The sequence below is a fragment of the Contarinia nasturtii genome, unplaced genomic scaffold, assembly GCF_009176525.2.
Source record: "Contarinia nasturtii isolate CC-2019 unplaced genomic scaffold, AAFC_CNas_1.1 Cnas_scaffold_2861, whole genome shotgun sequence".
In the NCBI taxonomy this organism is placed as follows: Eukaryota; Metazoa; Arthropoda; class Insecta; order Diptera; family Cecidomyiidae; genus Contarinia; species Contarinia nasturtii.
In genome coordinates, this window is record NW_022200178.1 from 581,814 (window position 1) to 599,408 (window position 17,595).

Sequence of the window (17,595 nt, forward strand, 5' to 3'; positions counted from 1 at the left end):
TATTGATGCATTTTACGCTTCTAATTTTCCATTTAAAATACTGTAATTTACGAGTAGGAATTATGCATATTATTATTATTTTTATTATTATGCATTCTTCACATAAATGCCATCATCGTCATCCGAAGCCCGATCATGGTATAGGATGCGATGATATTTTTATTTCTACTGTTTTAATAATTATTTAATCGGTTTATCACGATTGTGACACAACAGTGAGGTTATGACAACTAATTCATTTTTATTAATTTAATATTTTTGAATATTGTGGACAGAAAATCTCACAAAATTAAAAAACAAAAGATTTGTTATTTTCAAAAATGTAAAAAATTAAAATTCATTTATTTCGAGTGTTTTAATTCAACAGTTTAACGCAGTTTAATCGATTCATTATGATTTTGCCAAACTGTGACGGCCATATTGTCACAAACTTCTATTAGTACTCGGAATACACATTAGAGGTGTTGTTAGTTACGGGCATGATCAGGCTTCGTCGTCATCTAATTAAAATATATACATTAATAATGTAACATTATACAACTTATCAATGAATCGCATTGACTCAATTTTTCTACAAAAGCGAGAGAGAAACTGAATGCTCATTCCGATTATAAGATGTGCGAATGTTTTATTATGGTCATAGAACACTATAATTCCAAATGTCAAACTAATAACGATGAAGAAAACAGTTAAATTATTGGTTAATTTTTTTGATTGGACGAAGATGTTTTATTTTATCGCTAAGAATCGTAAATTTTGTTTGCACTCCAAATCATTTTGGGGATTTTTCGTTTTGAATTTAGCTTACATTTGACATAAAATTAAGTTAACTGACTAAACCATACTTTTTATATTCTTTATTTCACCTAATTTTATTACGTGTACGTATTTCAACAATTTTGAGTCGAAATTACAATTGACGTTAAGGGGATTTTTTTTTTAAATTGCTACAATAAAATGGAAAGTAAACAGAGTGTGGTATATAAATTCAGAATTTTAGATTTATTTTTAGTGTGAAAAAAATCACGTTGGTATTAAAATGTCCAGAAATTGTGGTGGCATGATCATGCTTGCCGTAATCGCTTTCCTCGTGTGTCTCATAAATTCTGGAGAGAGTGTCGAGTACAAAATAGTAAAGACTAAAAATGGGGCTGTTCGAGGTATTAGTGACACGACAATGATGAAAAATGTCAGTTTCTACTCGTTCAAAGGAATTCCGTATGCAAAAGCACCTATTGGTGAACTGAGATTCAAAGTGAGTTTTATTATGAAGAATATGAAAATATGTGGAAAATTATAACAGAATGTATTTTCAAGGCTCCTGAACCAGTTAAATCGTGGGCCCCAGCAATATTGAATGCCACCGCGCATGGAAGTAATTGCTTTGGACGGCCCATATTTGCCGCTATTAATCCACCTCAAAGTGAAAATTGCCTCTTTTTGAATGTATACGTACCAGGTAACTAGTTTGATTAACCCCAACTAAAAATGGTCGATTTTGTGTCACCATGAAAGAAATTTTAAACTAATGGTCTAATTCATTTTAGCCGATGTTCAACCCGATGAAAAATTGGCAGTTTTGGTATATATTCACGGCGGTTCATTTTTGGGTGGTTCTGGCGACGATGATATTTATGGTCCTGACTTTATAATCGAGAAGCGTGCAATTCTGGTTACATTAAATTATCGGTTGGGAATTCTCGGTCTTATCACATTTAATACCCAAGAATACTCTGGTAATATGGCATTGAAAGACCAACAATTAGCACTGAAATGGGTTAACGAAAATATCGGACGATTTTCGGGTGATCCAAAAAGAGTTACACTCTTTGGTGAAAGTGCTGGCTCAACTAGTACTCATTATCATCTCCTATCGAGTAAATCTCGACGCTACTTCCGCAATGAAATTGCAATGAGTGGAACAGTTGAAAATATTGGATCATTGTCCGATGGAAATGCACTTCTTAAATTTGCGTACACAATTGCAAGCGAATTGGATAGTCCACAGGAAAGTTTAGATTCATTAATTGCATTTTTCAAAACGGTACCTGCTGAAAAAATCATAAAATTTGTAAATGATCCTTCATATCGTGGAGATAATCCGGTTACGATTTTTTCACCAATCATCGAAAGTGAGTTAATATGCACAATTGCACATGTATGTTGATTATTTGAAAATTTATTTATTTTTATTACAAATTCAGAATCGGACGCAATTCGACCATTTATCACTGAAAATCCAGACAAAATTTATAAAAATCCCTACATAAGCACTGACATAATGTTTTCAGTTTGTTCATTGGTTTGTATTTAGTTGTCTTTCTGTTATCTTCTCCTTTCATGACAATTTTAAATTATTTATTTGCAGGAAATTCTGTCTTTTTATTTGACTGGCTTATTGCAAACTTTATATCCCTTGGAACAGCTCGATCGAAATTTTAGTATTCCGTTTCCATTTAAAAATACCACTTTACAATATGATTCCCCGGTAAATTCATTAATTATGATTTACTATTTAGTTTTAGTTTATTTAATTTTCAAATTGGACCCTTGATTATTCAATAGAAATACACAGAATTGGCAGCGGAAGTTCGCGAATTCTATTTTAAAGATGCAGCCATCAATGAACAGTCTCTGATACAATACCTGAAACTATTTTCTGACATTTTATTTACATATGGGATAGATAAAGCAGCAAAATTGCATGCCACAAAATTATTTGCTAAATCATATTATTTTCAGTCAGTTCATCATCGTGACGACATTAGACAGATTTCATAATTAATGCGATTTGATTATTTCATGCAGATTTTCCGTTGACTCGAAGTTGAATGTTCAAAAACGAGCTGCTTCAATTGGTAAAAATCTGACTATAGCAGGAGCAGTACATGGCGATGACGTGTGCTACATATTTGGTTGTCGGTACTTCCGTTCTTTTTACAATGAGGTTTTCAGTACTCCAGATGACGAGCAATCGAAAGTCAGCTTGAAAACAATCGATAATATGGCAACCTTGTTCACAAATTTTGCAAAATATGGGTGAGAATTGAAATTACTTTGAAATAAGAATTAAGAACAATAAATTATTTTCATTTGAAATATTCGACAGAAAACCGATTCAGTATGGTAAACCGATCAAAGGATTTTCGCCCGTTCAAATGAATCGAGTGAATTTTCTTGATTTCACCAACGACGGTTTGATACTTGGTTTAGATCCAAATGGAGAAGCCATCAAGTTTTGGACGCGTATTGGAGAAAAACTACACGAAAATAATTAGAACTTATGTTTTGACGTCTATGCTATTTCAACAAAATGATTTCAATGGACCAGGACAAAGTATTCCACTATTTCTTCACCGAATTTTTTTTACAACAGAATGAAAAAACGTATTTTTTTTAAGCCAATGTTTTTTTATGAATTTTTCTTTGATGATATATTCAAACCACAACGTTACTGTCGTCATGTTAAAAAAAAGTAATTTGGATTGTAAAATAATAAAATGAATAACAATTCGTGGAATCTATATCTCTGCTGACGTCTTTTTCTCTCTTCCAGTTTTAATATGATATGTTAATTTTCAGAATCATTATCGTTCTTAATTTTGCACTTATTGAACATTCACATGTGTTCATCATATTAAAAACTGTTCGGTTTCTATGAAAATTTTGAGTCAGATGTCATTTTAATTGTAAATTGAACAAAAATACGTGAAGAAGAAGAACGCTTTTGATGATTTATAATGAAATGTGGCACGAGTGCGTATTTCATTTTATCATCAAATTCGTAACATTCAAGTTGTGTAGAATTTGTTCAGTGATGGCGAAACATAACGGAGTTTTTTGGGTTTCTTCCGTACATTTTTCGGTTTTAATGCTCACAATTCTTGTGGGACCATCTGTTTTGGCAAGAGATTTGGGACTAAATGTACACAAACTAGAACCGATTAAGTTGAAGTTTCCAGATATTCCAGAGCGAAAAGGACCCGCGGCAATTGAGTACGTAAATGATTTATTGACACCGCTGAAATCAGGCGCAAGTGATAAAGATCCGAATTTGATAATGACCGGTGAAAGTTGTGCTCGGGGTTTGGGTAGCTTATACATTGTGTGAGTGAAATAACATCACATCGTAAGAGAACTCTACTGATATTGAACGACTTTTTTTTAGAAAAACTGATGAAGGAGAAACATTATATACTTTATGTTTCAATGATAAAAAGGCGAGTGCGATTTATACCACGCATATAGTTGACTTGGCTAACAAAAGTATTTAATATAACATTTCAACCGAAAATTGTTTCTAGATTTCACATTACCTTTTCAGCGCTTGAACGTTCTAAGCATCTTAGTTTCAAAGCAAAATACACATTGCGAGGCTGGAATTTGAATTACTTATACCATGCTGGAAATCAAACGCAGGCATTTAATGAAAAATTCATTCCGTTTACGGACCCGGAAACGAGAAAAAATAAATATTTTTCGCGAAATCATTTAACTCCACACGCTGATTTCGCATTGATCAAGCACCAGACATTGACGTACTACTTTCATAACTGCTTTCCAGGTATGCGTCGCTTACAATAATCAAATTCACTTCAATTTTTATTCAAACATTGCATTATTTTTGTTGATAGGAATGCAATCAATGAATGTTGCGGTAAGAGAACAATTGAAATATTGACCAAGTGAATGTTTTTGTAATGGAATGAAATTTCAGAATTGGAGTAAACTTGAAGACTTGGTACGTGATTTGTCAACTCAAATGGGCAAGGTGCTGCGTGTGTTTACGGGAGTGTATGGTATTTTGAAGAAAAAAACCTTAAAAGGACAAATGATGGACGTCTATTTAGATCCGAAAAACGAGCGCATTGAAGTTCCGCAGATTGTGTTTAAATTGGTGGTTGATCAAAAAACGAATGATTCGGTGGCATTTTTCACTTCAAATGATACCGAAATGGATGAACAACAGCAAAATCACTTTGCAACGATCTGTAAAAGTGTTTGTGATGAGATCGCAGCCAACTTTAATCCAGATGTAAAAGCTGGTCTCACCGTTTGTTGCCGCTATGAAGATTTTGCGAAACACATTCAATTCATTCCGTTCAAATTGTCTAAGAGTAATTTGTTGAAAAATCCAATACGTATAGAGCGCTCAAATCGATCGAAATCGCCATCCAAAATGACGAAATCAAAGTCACCAAATCAATCACCAACAAAACGTGATCCCATACTCGAACACTCAAAATCTGATAGCGAGCTATTAAAATCAAAAAGGTCAGGATCATTACCTCCATCACCAACCAAAAGTCCGTCGGCGTCGAAAGGTAAAAATTCGATAGAATCAAGTGAAGGCACAAAATCACCGTCCAAAAATACTAAAACATCATCACTTGAAAAATCAACTTCACCGAAACGTGCTACTGAACGTTCGAACTCAAAATTATCGAAAGAAAACCAATTACCAGCCAAAGAGGCCACTCAATCGAAGTCTTCACCAATGAGAAGATCTCCAAGGTCGCAAGATCGTAAATAATATCATGGAGATAGATACTGTTTAAAAAAAAGTAAAACGAAAAATTGCAACGATTCATTATTTAAATGTGATTTTCTAACGCAATAAATAAAATTCAAACAAAGAAAATTAATAAAAAAGTTTATGTCTTTTTATATCATGAAGCTTTGATTGAAAGCAACAATAGTTTTATTGTAGTTTATTCCAGAACATTTTTTTTTTTGTTTTTCAAAGCAAAGGATGACTAGATCGTTAGATCCAAATAGAGAAATTCATCGAATACTGGAGTCATATTGAATAAGAAAAAAATAAAATCAATTATCGAGAGCAAATTTTGGATCTATATCGCATAAAGAACCTGAGGCAAATGTCATACTAACAAATAGCTTTTTTGTTTTTTAAATTCATGAAACACAAGGTGAAATATTTCTCTTCTGACGTAATTTCATTTCTATTTGCTTTTCTGCTCACACGCAATGTGAAGGGAAAAGTATTGTAATAAAACCTAAATTCAACATTATCTAAATGGTCGAGATGACGAATCATCATGGGACCAAGTTGTTGATAGTAATTAGTGTTGAAAAAATTAAGCGTGGCATATTATCAATTTTTCCAAAAGATTTTTTGCGGAAAAGTTCGTTTTACACTGCAAGAGTTCATAATTTTTGAACTTATTGAACATTTCCATCTGTTAATTGGGTGCGATTATAATTATAAATTAAACAAAAATGCATGAAAAAACGCTTTTGCTATCATATAAAGGTAATGCGTATTCGATTCTATCATCAAATTAGTGTCACTCAAGTTATCTTGAAGTTTGTCAGTCATGACGAAACCAAACGGGATCTTTGGAGTAGTTACCTCCGTACATTTTTCGTTTTTAATACTTACAGTTATTGTAGGATCATTAGTTTCGGCAAAAATGTGGAGACCGATTATGCCGAAATTTCCAGATACTCCCGAGAGAATAGGAGAAGGAGCAGTTAAGTACGTTAAAGAATTATTGGCACCATTAACACCAGGAGCAAGTAAAAAAGATCCGAATTTGATAATGACCGGTGAAAGTTGTGCTCGGGGTTTGGGTAGCTTATACATTGTGTAAGTAAAATAAGACCACTATTTGGTATAAACTATATTGAAATTGAACGATATTTTTAGAAAAACGCGGGGAAAAACTTTGTATACTGTGTGTTTCAATGATAAAAAGGCGAGTGCGATCTATAGCACGCATATAGTTGACTTGGCCAACAAAAGTATTTAAAAAAAATTTCAACCGAAAATTGTGTCTAAATTTCACATTACTTTTTCAGCGATTGAACAATCCAAACATCTTACTTTCAAAGCAAAATACACTTTGCGAGGCTGGAAAGTGAATTCCTTATACTGTGCTAGAAATCAATGTAACGCATTCAATAAAAAGTTCATCCCGTTTACGCATCCGGAAACGAGAAAAAATAAATATTTTTCGCGAAATCATTTAACTCCACATGCTGACTTTGCATTGGCCAAACATCAAACAATGACCTACTACTTTCATAATTCCTTTCCAGGTTCAACAAATTATATTGTTTAAATCGAATTTTCTTATATTTTCACATATTTATTTCTATTCATATGAATTGCCTCTTATAATTGTCAATAGGAATGCAATCGATGAATGTTGCGGTAAGAATTTGAAAACTGACACGTTGACAATGAAAATGAATTTGTAATGGGAATGTACCATTGAACGCTCTAGAATAAAAACAACGTACTGAATGGTTGTTATACCAAAGCGGAACACGGCGTTTTTTTAACATAGATTTGTTGTTGTAATATTACATCAATTCTATATAAAAAAAATGCCGTGTTCCGCTTTGATATAACAACCATTCTATACGTTGTTTTTATTCTAAAGCGTTCAATTTCAGAATTGGAGTAAACTTGAAGACTTTGTACGTGATTTGTCAACTCAAATGGGCAAGGTGCTGCTCGTAGTTACGGGAGTGTATGGGGTTTTGAAGAAGAAAACCTTAACGGGACACACGATGGACGTCTATTTAGATCAGAAAAATGAGCGCATTGAAGTTCCGTTGATTGTGTTTAAATTGGTGGTCGATCAAAAAACGAATGGTTCGGTGGCATTTTTCACATCAAATGATACCGAAATGGATGAACAACAGCAAAATCAGTTTTTAACGATTTGCAAAAGTGTTTGCGATGAGATCGCAGCCAATTTTAATCCAGATGTTAAAGCTGGTCTTACCGTTTGTTGTCGATATGCTCAATTCGCGAAACATATTCAATTTATTCCATTCAAGTTGTCGAAGAGTAATTTATTGAAAAATCCAAAACGTATAGAGCGATCATACTCTCGATCAAATTCTTCATTGAATTCTCCGCCCAAAATGACAAAAACAAATTCTTCCAAAATAACGAAAATCAATTCGTCTAAAATGACGAAAACAGACAAGGTAAAATTGACGAAAACGAATTCAGTGAAAATAACAAAAACAAACTCGTCCAAAACGATGAACACAACTTCATTAGATCGATCGTCATCAAAACGATCTGCTTCAGTGAGACCCTTACAATCTGATAACACTTTATCAACATCTGAAGATTTGGAAGCAGAAGCATCATCACTAATCAAAAAACTTTCGATATCGGGAAGTAGAAACTCCCGTGTATCATTTCAAGACACTCAATCGCCGTCCATAACATCAGCCGATCAATCAATATTACGCGCTGATGGTTCGAACTCAGTAATCAATTTATCTGCTGAACGTGCATCGCAATTGAAGTCTTCATCAATGAAAAGATCAGCTAGACTCGCAAAAATACAAATATTTCCATAATTGGAAATTGTTGAAAAAAAATCCATCTGAAAATTACAACGAATCAAAATTTGAGATCCAAAGCATTAAATAAAATTCAAATACAACGAGTAAAAATGTGTATTTCTTTCGTATCTAACATGTCGCTTCGACGACTCTGTGTTGCAGTTTCTTCCAACGTATTAAAACTACATTCGAATAACATGTCACTGCTCGTGTGTGAGGCAAGTGTTCAACGATGGACAGGAATTATGCGTGTTATTTTCAAGCATAAACACGAATACCGTTGTGCTTATTACCAATTCCAACGCATTGGGTGTGGATGTGTATAATGCCGACTGACTTACGTACATTCATGTTGTTCCAATATTCGTTCATCGTATGCGTGTTCGTCTTCCACAGAAATATAGCCAATGTTAAATTGATCGTCAAGTATTGAACCATATGAGTGTCGCTTTGACAATAGCACACATTCATAATATTTTTACGTTTCCATTGATAGCATGCCGAATCGGTACAAAATAGTTGTATGACAAACTCCCACATTAGTGTGTTGATCACATTGGTTTGCGTTATAAGCGGCTGTGCATGCGTACCTCAGTTGTTGCAGCTACCATACCACGCGCTTGTGTGTATATATCCGATTGTATCGACGTTGCCGAATGCACACAACAAAGATTGTCAAAACGAACGAACGAACAGACAGCGGCCCGTGTGTATGTTCGGCTGTATTGAGAGTTGATGTATTCAATACACGAACGAATAGCGTAAAGCAAAGTCAAAAATAACGCACACACAAGTCGATTGCGCACGGTGAACACCATCAGTCTTTCAACGAAAGTCGATGTGTTCACATACACACTCGATTTGTGATCGCGCCACAATTTATTCAATATTATTATCGTCTAATTTTCTACTGTACATTTTTTTTTCATATCAATATTACTAATATTTTTTTTATTGTTCGCATATCGCATTTCAATGTGTGTTGTGTCATTTGAATGTTTGCATTCTTCAAAGTGATTCCATTTGCGGTATTAGAATAAAAGTGAATTTTCAAGTGAATGGACTCAGTTGTGTATTCTAATATACGGTGAAACTGAAGTAAATTTGTCATTTATCTACGACAGCGCGTATGTTTTTTTCTTCTTTTGCTGCCTCATTTTGTGTCATAAAATTGCCGTACATGGTTTAGGCACAGAGCCGCACATACATTTACGAATTTTTTTTCTTCACTGTTTACGCTATACGCGCGCGCGATGGTGTAAAAAAAATATAATTTTTTTTTCTTCTCCTGGAAAAAAAGCACACGTTCCATCAGCGAAATAACAACAACATAAAAAATCGTTTGGTGACGAACCAGAATTACGTATACAAAAGAAGAAGAAAAACACTCAACACTCCAGCAAAATTTAAATCGCGGCTTGACATTTCTCACAAGTGTGAATACGACAACGACAACAACGAAGACTATAAAAACGAATGAATTAAGCTGAAAAAAATATCGAAAGAGAGAGAGAAAAAAACACTTGTTGGGCGAATCAGGAACACAAGAAAAACACAAACAAAAATCTGTCTAAAAACTCAAGTTTCACAAGCACATGGACTGCATTTTTCGATCCCATGACATCACTCACACATTGATTTTCAGCGTTAACACAGTAACATTTCAAACAGAAAATATTATTGCATTTTGTATATTTTGTGTTGTGAAAAAAAAAACTCGATGCGGGGAAAAACAGTGATTTCTATATCGCACGAAATGCCTTTTAGTGAAACGAGCAATTGATTTATCATCTGACCGAAGAAAAAAAATCGAGATTCGACGATTGATTTGTGAATGAAAGCGAGTTCAGTTAGTGTAAATGTAACGAACGAAAAAAACATCGTCAAATACAATAATTAAGCGATAACAAGCAAGTGAATGATAAAAAAACATCGAATTGACCGTCTCAAATAACATAATATTCATAGTTTGTCAACTTTCGGTGTAAACTATTGATCGAGCACGAAAAAAATAAAAGTAAAAACAATATCGTGAGTGTAACATTTATCGGTTGAGCGATCCAATTTGGATGAATGAACATTTAGTTTTTTTTGATCGTTTTCAATTTCAAACAAATGTGTTTTATTTACCACACATTCCAAAAAAGCAAATCGTTTTGTTTTTAGCACAAATTCCGTCAAATGTATGTGCAGTGTGTATGTATAAAATAACAACAACCGATACCAGTGATTTGAACATCGACAACGGCAATGTAAATAAATGCATGTGGTTTCATTTGTAACTGTTTGTTGACTCATCCTCAATAGACTCTCCACATCGGCGTTGTTCATGTTGGTGTTTTTTTTATTGAATAAAAGTCGAGTTTCAATTTAACACTTCGCATTAAACGATATTATTGGAATTGGCAAGAAAGAGAGAATGAAATATTTATCGTAGAATCATTTAAACCATGACTAAGTGGCATAAATACAATAAATTCACATTCGACGACAGTTTCATGACGAATTCACATTTGTATTAAAACAAACGCAACAAGTTTAAGCATAAGCATCACATCGCATTGTGTTGAGAGAGAAACAAAAAAAGAGTGGCGAGTGTTTATGTGTTGTTTGCGCGCACATCGTGTCGATGCTAAGTGCTGATCTGAACCGTTCGACACAAACTGACTTTACAGTTAACTCAAAGAATTTCATAAACAACATAGAATTATCGCTCTATTTGTAAGTGAAGAAGAAGAGACGACAAAACCGATTTCTTATCTTGACATTGTCAATTGAGTTCTAAATTTTGCATTTGCATGCAAACGTGCAGTGAATGCAAAAAAAGAGAGAATTGTATATTGGTCATATATATTAAACTGAAGTGTATTCGTCCGTATTTTGTGTGTTTATTTGTGAAAAAAAAGAGTTTCAAACGAAAAACAAAACTTTGAGACAAACGTTAAAATAGGAATAAATTGTGTGTGAAATTCGAAATAGAAATTTAAAGAAAACGATAAACGAACGAACGAACGTCTATTGGATTAAATCTGTCAACAAAATCTGGATATAAACAAAAATCTTCATCAATCGGTAAGTGTGAGACAAAAGTTATAAAAATATTTTTTAAAGACATTTAAGGACATAAAAAGTGACGTCTTCTTCATTTCGGTATCGGCTGCAATCGATATTTATCAATTTTACGGCCGAAAATGTGATGACAAAATCAAAGAAAATTCTTTTTATTGGTATTCAATGTTGGATTATTATTCGGTTTATCGGCTACAACTGCGGAAATTCTATACAAAAACGACGATAAATTGAATGAAGTCCCCATCGATAAAGTGCGATACATGAAAATCCACAAACAAATATTTCCTCATCTTTTATGAATGGATAATAAAACCAATTTGGATATATTTTTATGGTTAATTGGCCGCTAAGTGAAATTTCAATATTACAACACATCATTCTCTCTCTATACGTAGTATTCTCTCATATGTGAAGAACAAGCGTTTAGATTCTATCGTGCTCTCTGGTTGAGAGAGTGAAAAAAAAGTAGGACAATTTGATTGTTCTTTCTTCCAAACAATATGCGATGCAATGAAGTCCAGCTCGGCGTTTGAATCGTAAATCAGATGTGTGCAGGTATGCTTCTAGTGTATATAGTTGAATGCGCACAACCAAAGTGTTAAAAATGATTATGGTTGATTTTTACTGTATGCTGTTTCTGCTTCGTTTTTTTTATGGTGATGATTCTCATCTCTTTCGATCTTTCGGAGAGTGTCTTGTTTCGAGGCATGAAGAACGTAACATTGGTTTCGTGTTTATCATCTGCCACATGCATACGAAACTTTTATTATTGAACAAGCAAAGCGAGCGCATAGCTTCCTCGTCGCTCAACATGGACATTTTCATATTATGTTCTTATGTGTTGCAAGACACAGTAACGTTCACATTGAAGCGAAGAGAAACGAAAAAAAAATAACTACGCGTAACAAACACTTATAAATCGCTTTTGAAAATGGATTCGACCTTGGATTAATTCACATCGCTGTTGTTATTTATTTTTCAACACACAACTGTTTCTCTTGACTGACGGCTGCTGCACGCAACTCCGTACATACAACCATTTTGGACAAATACACAATTTGACTTTTCATGAAATTTAATTTTTTTTTGTTGTTTTCTCAACATGGTTGTAGCACAGTTTTTTTTTGTTTAATTCCACTCTCTGATGCAATTTAGCTTGGTTCATAAAACTACTTCTTAATTTATGACTTTTGGTTCTTTTTCTGAATGAAAGTTTCACTTTATTGCGCCCAGAGTGTGGTTACAAAAAACATACAATTTCTTGTGTTTAGATTAATATGTCGCAATCGGCGTGCATGAAATGAAATAATTGAATTTGTAGTTTTATAAAATTGTACGTGGTCCAAAATATGTCACCCGCTAATTTAATTAGTGGCATGAAATGCACCGCTAAAATTAATGCACGGCAATTTTAAAATATTGGCTTTGTGCAGCGTGTGTGTAGAGTGCGCAATAGAGCCAAAAGCGCGAAGAGAAAAGTGTTTATAGCAATTAAAATTGAAAAAACAAGGTGAACAAAAAACCGATTTTCTTTCGTGTATTTGATATTCAATAAAAACATAATAATCAAGCGAACAGAACGAAATTCATGTTGTACACCGCTGTAGCACCAATAAAAAAAATTGTTATGTGGCTATCTATGTGTGTGTGTGTGTGTGTGCCTTTTTCTCTCTTTTTTATATTATTTTTGTTTCACAATGTATATATATATTTTTTTTACTGTTCGAGAAATGTTCGTTAAGGTCATTTGACAACAGAAATTATGTCATTGCTCATTTATCGGTTTGCTTCTCATTCGCACACACATCGGTCGATTCAGGTTGTGCACAGTGTCTTTCTTTTCCGTTGGTCGTGAGTGTGCACAAAACGATACGGCTACCAGTATGCCCCGTACGAGTGTGAGTACGATTGTCATTTTCATTTTTTTATTTTGTCTCATTTTAAGCGAATGCTAGTGCGATCACACCGCATATATAACAATTTGTATATTCGCTTGAGCCGCTTGTTAAACACGATTCATTGGATGTCAACGCGACAGACGAGCAACAATTTCTCTCTCTCTCTCTCCCACTCGCTCACCGTTCATATTCAATTAATCTTGTCTTGGATGGTCACAGCTACAGATAAATTGAAGAGAGCGAGAAAAAAACGAGAAAAATTGTAATTAAAACCGCACAACTTGTTTAATCGCAGACATTCATTGATGTTAATCGAGATGATCCAAGTGAACGCAAGGAATGAGCGTCGAACATATTTTCGATGTAATGAAAAACGACAGCAAAACTACTCAAATATTCGGAGGCCACACAATATTCGCACATTTGCTTTTGGTAAATAAAAACAAAAAAAAAAAATACTGAATGTTTAAATATTTGTAAAAGACAGCGAGAAGAAAAAAACAGCACACACACACATTACGAACGACAACCATTGGCATTGTGTGTATTCAATTTGTCGGTGGCCTGTAAATAGGTCGAACGCGACATATATACAAGTATGTATGTCTATTTGCTGTCGAATGAACTTCAAATATTGGCAAACGTGAACATGATGAATTTGTAATAAAACTGATACACCACAGAGAAAGATATTTCTTATTGAAAAAAACAAACGATAAAAGAGTTGTTTACATTGAAGAAAATGCTTTCTTTGGGGGGAGGGAAATGGCTTTGAACTTCTGTCTCATTATATGTTTTAAATGCATGATCGCTTGCGGCCATTTCTTTCTATGCCATCGTTGAGTTCTGATTCGATTACTTTGTCGATGAATATTACGTCAGGGCTGATGGAATGAAATGAATGCGCAATCGCGCACCAAAAACAATAAACATGAATTATGCGTTCAAATAAACTATCTTGTTACTCAACAAGATCGTTTTCTAATTTACTCAAATTATCCAAAGAAAATTCATTTCCTTCGGCCCGCAAAGTACTCGCATAAATCAACAAAGCCCATATTTTAGTCCATGACTCATTTGATCGCGTTCTTTTAATGTGCGGCACAAAACTTCTTGAATCGACAACTTTTTTTATGAATTTGCTTTTTTTCGGCTTCGGTTCGTTTGGTGTTGAATTCGATCAAGATGCTAGAATCTCAAGTTGTGTGCGGGCATTTGATAAAGACAAGCAAAATGCGTGTACCAGTACCATTTTGTAACGATCATCATACATCTCGCTCCCATTCACGATGCATACACGAATTTCAAGTGAAACACAAGATTTAATTAGCTGTTTATTTCATCGTTTGTTTTCTTCTTCTTTTTTCTCTCTCATTTAAAATGCATTCATGCCAACATCGTATATAGGCGATTGCACTGAGAGAGTTTGGTTTCGATTTCAACGGGGCACAGTGTAAACAAGCTTCAATTACATAAACGCACATTCCCAACCGATCAAAAGCCCGAAGATTGCTATACATTTATCATGCGCATCAGTAACGTTGTCCGCGTTGTCATCGTCAATCGTAGCCAGTTTCAATTGAAAATTCCATGGAAATCGTATTTAATTTCATTTGGACATTAAGTTTGCTCAAATGCTCATATCAAGAGCACTAGATTCAAGATTATTTACCAACACGTCTCTTATTGCCAGTGTGTACTTTGAGTTTTGGTATTGGTTTTCGTTAGCAATGTTGTCTCCTTTTTTCATTCGTTGTGACCATTCTCTCTCTCTCTCTCTCTCTCTCTCTCTGCGTCGATTTAAATTTCTGGTTTCGGTTGATCAGCACATGTTTTATATCACACATTTCACGCAATCATTTCGTACAAGCTTATGATAATTGTTCAAAATGGCCAATCATTTTTCTTCTTCTTCTTCATACCAATGCTCTCTTTATCACACTCTTTCTCACTCCCTAGCTCTCCCGCTCTCGATCGCTTGATCTTTAAAATAAAAAAAAAAGGATTTTCTAGTTTACGGGAAAGTTTCTCGAGCAATTTTTCACATCTAATAGAAACGACGAATCCGTTATACCGATCTTGGCCAAACTGACGATGATTGCAATTCGATGCAAATTATTCGATGTCGAAATTTATTGTTTGGCTTTGGTTGTTAATGTAAATCGAAACTATACGCTACTTTTTAATACCAGCCCAATGCTCTACCACGAAAACACCATAAAATTGTATGTGTTCGTGCACATGTTAATCGGCGTTATTGCCTAAACGTGACGAATTTTAAAAATATTTGCAGCCAAACACTGAACTGCCGTTTTGCGCGCCGCTAAATAAACGCTGAATTATATGGATATAACTTCACATATGCACAAAGTATTTTGTATTTCGAAAAGAAAAACAACCTATAAACAAACGTTTAATATGAATATCGCAAGCGCGCGCGCGCCCGAGTCACATTGGAAGAGCGAACGAAAACACACACACAAACACCAAAAAAAAAAAACTGTAAACACATCAACATTGGAATAATGCACATATTGATGAAACGAAGAGAAAATATTATTATCAGGCAAATGGGTAATACGTGGATTTGATAATAAGGTTAAATGCAACACCCAATTTTTTCCCTTATCTTTTCACACATATTTGTTTTTTTTCTCCGTTCCTCATTGTTCCCACTGCATTTTGGCGATCAAATGCATTGGTTAATGTGTTAAATGGCAGCAGTTACCGCCAGCAAGACCTTAAAAAGACGAAAAATAAATTTGAATAAATTCAATATTTGATAAAGTAGAAAATTACCGTTAATTAATCTTCGATGGAAAGTGTTTCAGCGAACGAAATCGAAAATGTTCTCGGCCACAAAGCAACCGCATGCTGACAGTGTGGGCAGACAGAGAAAGAAAGTGTGTGTTTTCAAATGCCACAGATGAGAGTCAAACATATTAAGTGTGAGACTCATTAGCTAACGACATCAATTTTATTTGTAGAAAGAAACCAAATGGAGAAAGAGCGATTGAGAGAAAAAGAAAACATTTATCATAAAGCACCGAAAACGCACAATCTTAATCCAACCACAAATCCCATGTATGCCTTTCGAATCGGTGAAGTGTCTATACCGAGACTTTGGGCAGCATGAAAAGAGTTCACTAAACTTTGCTCTTTTAACACAAACATTTCAGAGTAAAAAAGAGGAATTGTCAAAACTCCCCAACATTTATGTGTGCGTGAACATAATATGTTTTTATACGAATGAATAAAGGTTGACATATAACCAACTTCATGCTAGTGCTATGAATTAAATTTTGTGAATTGATGGAAATTGTGAAAATTAAATAATAAGTGAATGTTTATTAAAATATTACTAGTACAAAAAATGTTTAAAAATTTATTTTATTCTAAACAGATTAAAAAATTCCAAAATAATTAGTTCATTCTTCGAAATATCATAGAATTTTCAAACATTATTTTCATTCCGAATCTACTAGTAGCATGAAGTTGGTTATGAATGGTTCGGTCGAACAGCTGTTTTTTGACATTTTGTTTTGTTTGTGTGTGAGTAAAAGAGTATAAGAAACTGCGTTAGGGACTTTATAAAGGCATTTGACATTACCTCTTTCATCGGAAATATTGAACTCTCTTTTGCATTCCATTTTCAATTTCAGCAACGAAACACTGTCAAGGCGTAAACACCTTCACCCATGGCCACTTACTTACTACATCATCACATCTCTGTGCATAAACTTAAATCGATAAAATGTTATGTTTTGGTGCGTGTTGCATTTTTTCGTTCCACTCTCTATCAACAACTTTTGAGTCGGGTTTTGTTTTTATTGTTCAATCAGCTCAGCTGGCTATTTCTTTGCAATTAAAAATGCCAGACGAGAACACGAAAAAAAACATCGTTCATTTCCTAGAATGGAAACTTTTTCAATTGAATTTTAAATAGGCCGAAACGAGCGAACGCACACACACACCATATGCTCACTTCGGTTGCATCCAAGCCATTCGAATGTTTGTAAACATTGTGTTGAGATTGTTTTGCGAACGAGAGTACTTGTTATGCAACAACAAAAAAAAGTGATTCAAATTTATGCTTAAGTGCGAGAATCAAGAACCAGCAACTGTCCGATTGCTTTAATTCACAGCACCGACAAACACAAACACACACACCGACATCGGCACATGCACGCATAAACCGTATGCAGTTCACATTAAATATGTTTTGTGTATACAGAACGAAATTGGAGAGAGAGAGAGAGAGAGAGAGAGAGAGAGAGAGAGAGAGAGAGAG

At 34.2% G+C, this 17,595-nt stretch overlaps 4 protein-coding genes across 4 annotated transcripts in view; all 4 read left to right on the forward strand.

The window, feature by feature from the left end:
- Positions 1 to 1,023: 1,023 nt before the first annotated feature.
- Positions 1,024 to 3,524, forward strand: LOC116349372 (esterase B1-like). The gene is made up of 8 exons (XM_031780773.1): positions 1,024 to 1,255; positions 1,318 to 1,459; positions 1,548 to 2,132; positions 2,205 to 2,302; positions 2,369 to 2,488; positions 2,566 to 2,741; positions 2,809 to 3,039; positions 3,110 to 3,524. Exons 1-8 carry the CDS (start codon positions 1,040 to 1,042, stop codon positions 3,276 to 3,278), a joined length of 1,737 nt encoding a protein of 578 aa, XP_031636633.1. The 5' UTR covers positions 1,024 to 1,039; the 3' UTR covers positions 3,279 to 3,524.
- Positions 3,525 to 3,757: 233 nt separating this feature from the next.
- Positions 3,758 to 5,652, forward strand: LOC116349388. The gene is made up of 5 exons (XM_031780792.1): positions 3,758 to 4,107; positions 4,169 to 4,266; positions 4,325 to 4,564; positions 4,635 to 4,657; positions 4,718 to 5,652. Exons 1-5 carry the CDS (start codon positions 3,818 to 3,820, stop codon positions 5,531 to 5,533), a joined length of 1,467 nt encoding a protein of 488 aa, XP_031636652.1. The 5' UTR covers positions 3,758 to 3,817; the 3' UTR covers positions 5,534 to 5,652.
- Positions 5,653 to 6,312: 660 nt separating this feature from the next.
- LOC116349387 lies at positions 6,313 to 8,445 on the forward strand. The gene is made up of 5 exons (XM_031780791.1): positions 6,313 to 6,610; positions 6,671 to 6,765; positions 6,823 to 7,062; positions 7,155 to 7,177; positions 7,423 to 8,445. The coding sequence occupies exons 1-5, from the start codon at positions 6,339 to 6,341 to the stop codon at positions 8,347 to 8,349; spliced, it is 1,557 nt and encodes a 518-aa protein (XP_031636651.1). The 5' UTR covers positions 6,313 to 6,338; the 3' UTR covers positions 8,350 to 8,445.
- A 777-nt stretch (positions 8,446 to 9,222) lies between these two features.
- LOC116349380 (rho GTPase-activating protein 7) overlaps positions 9,223 to 17,595 on the forward strand; it is a 111,749-nt gene continuing 103,376 nt past the window's right edge. The window contains exon 1 of the mRNA XM_031780781.1: positions 9,223 to 11,406. The gene's annotated coding sequence lies outside the window, so the exon portion shown is untranslated. The remainder of the gene's footprint in view (positions 11,407 to 17,595) is intronic.

Excerpts from the sequence above, each read along its gene's own strand:
- LOC116349372 (XM_031780773.1), top strand. The coding sequence starts at position 1,040 with ATGTCCAGAAATTGTGGTGGCATGATCATGCTTGCCGTAATCGCTTTC. Across the intron at positions 1,256-1,317 it reads TTGGTGAACTGAGATTCAAA|GCTCCTGAACCAGTTAAATC; the intron begins GTGAGTTTTATT and ends TGTATTTTCAAG. Across the intron at positions 2,303-2,368 it reads TGTTTTCAGTTTGTTCATTG|GAAATTCTGTCTTTTTATTT; the intron begins GTTTGTATTTAG and ends ATTTATTTGCAG.
- LOC116349387 (XM_031780791.1), top strand. The coding sequence starts at position 6,339 with ATGACGAAACCAAACGGGATCTTTGGAGTAGTTACCTCCGTACATTTT. Across the intron at positions 6,611-6,670 it reads TTGGGTAGCTTATACATTGT|AAAAACGCGGGGAAAAACTT; the intron begins GTAAGTAAAATA and ends CGATATTTTTAG. Across the intron at positions 7,178-7,422 it reads TGCAATCGATGAATGTTGCG|AATTGGAGTAAACTTGAAGA; the intron begins GTAAGAATTTGA and ends GTTCAATTTCAG.
- LOC116349388 (XM_031780792.1), top strand. The coding sequence starts at position 3,818 with ATGGCGAAACATAACGGAGTTTTTTGGGTTTCTTCCGTACATTTTTCG. Across the intron at positions 4,267-4,324 it reads AGTTGACTTGGCTAACAAAA|CGCTTGAACGTTCTAAGCAT; the intron begins GTATTTAATATA and ends TTACCTTTTCAG. Across the intron at positions 4,565-4,634 it reads CTTTCATAACTGCTTTCCAG|GAATGCAATCAATGAATGTT; the intron begins GTATGCGTCGCT and ends TTTTGTTGATAG.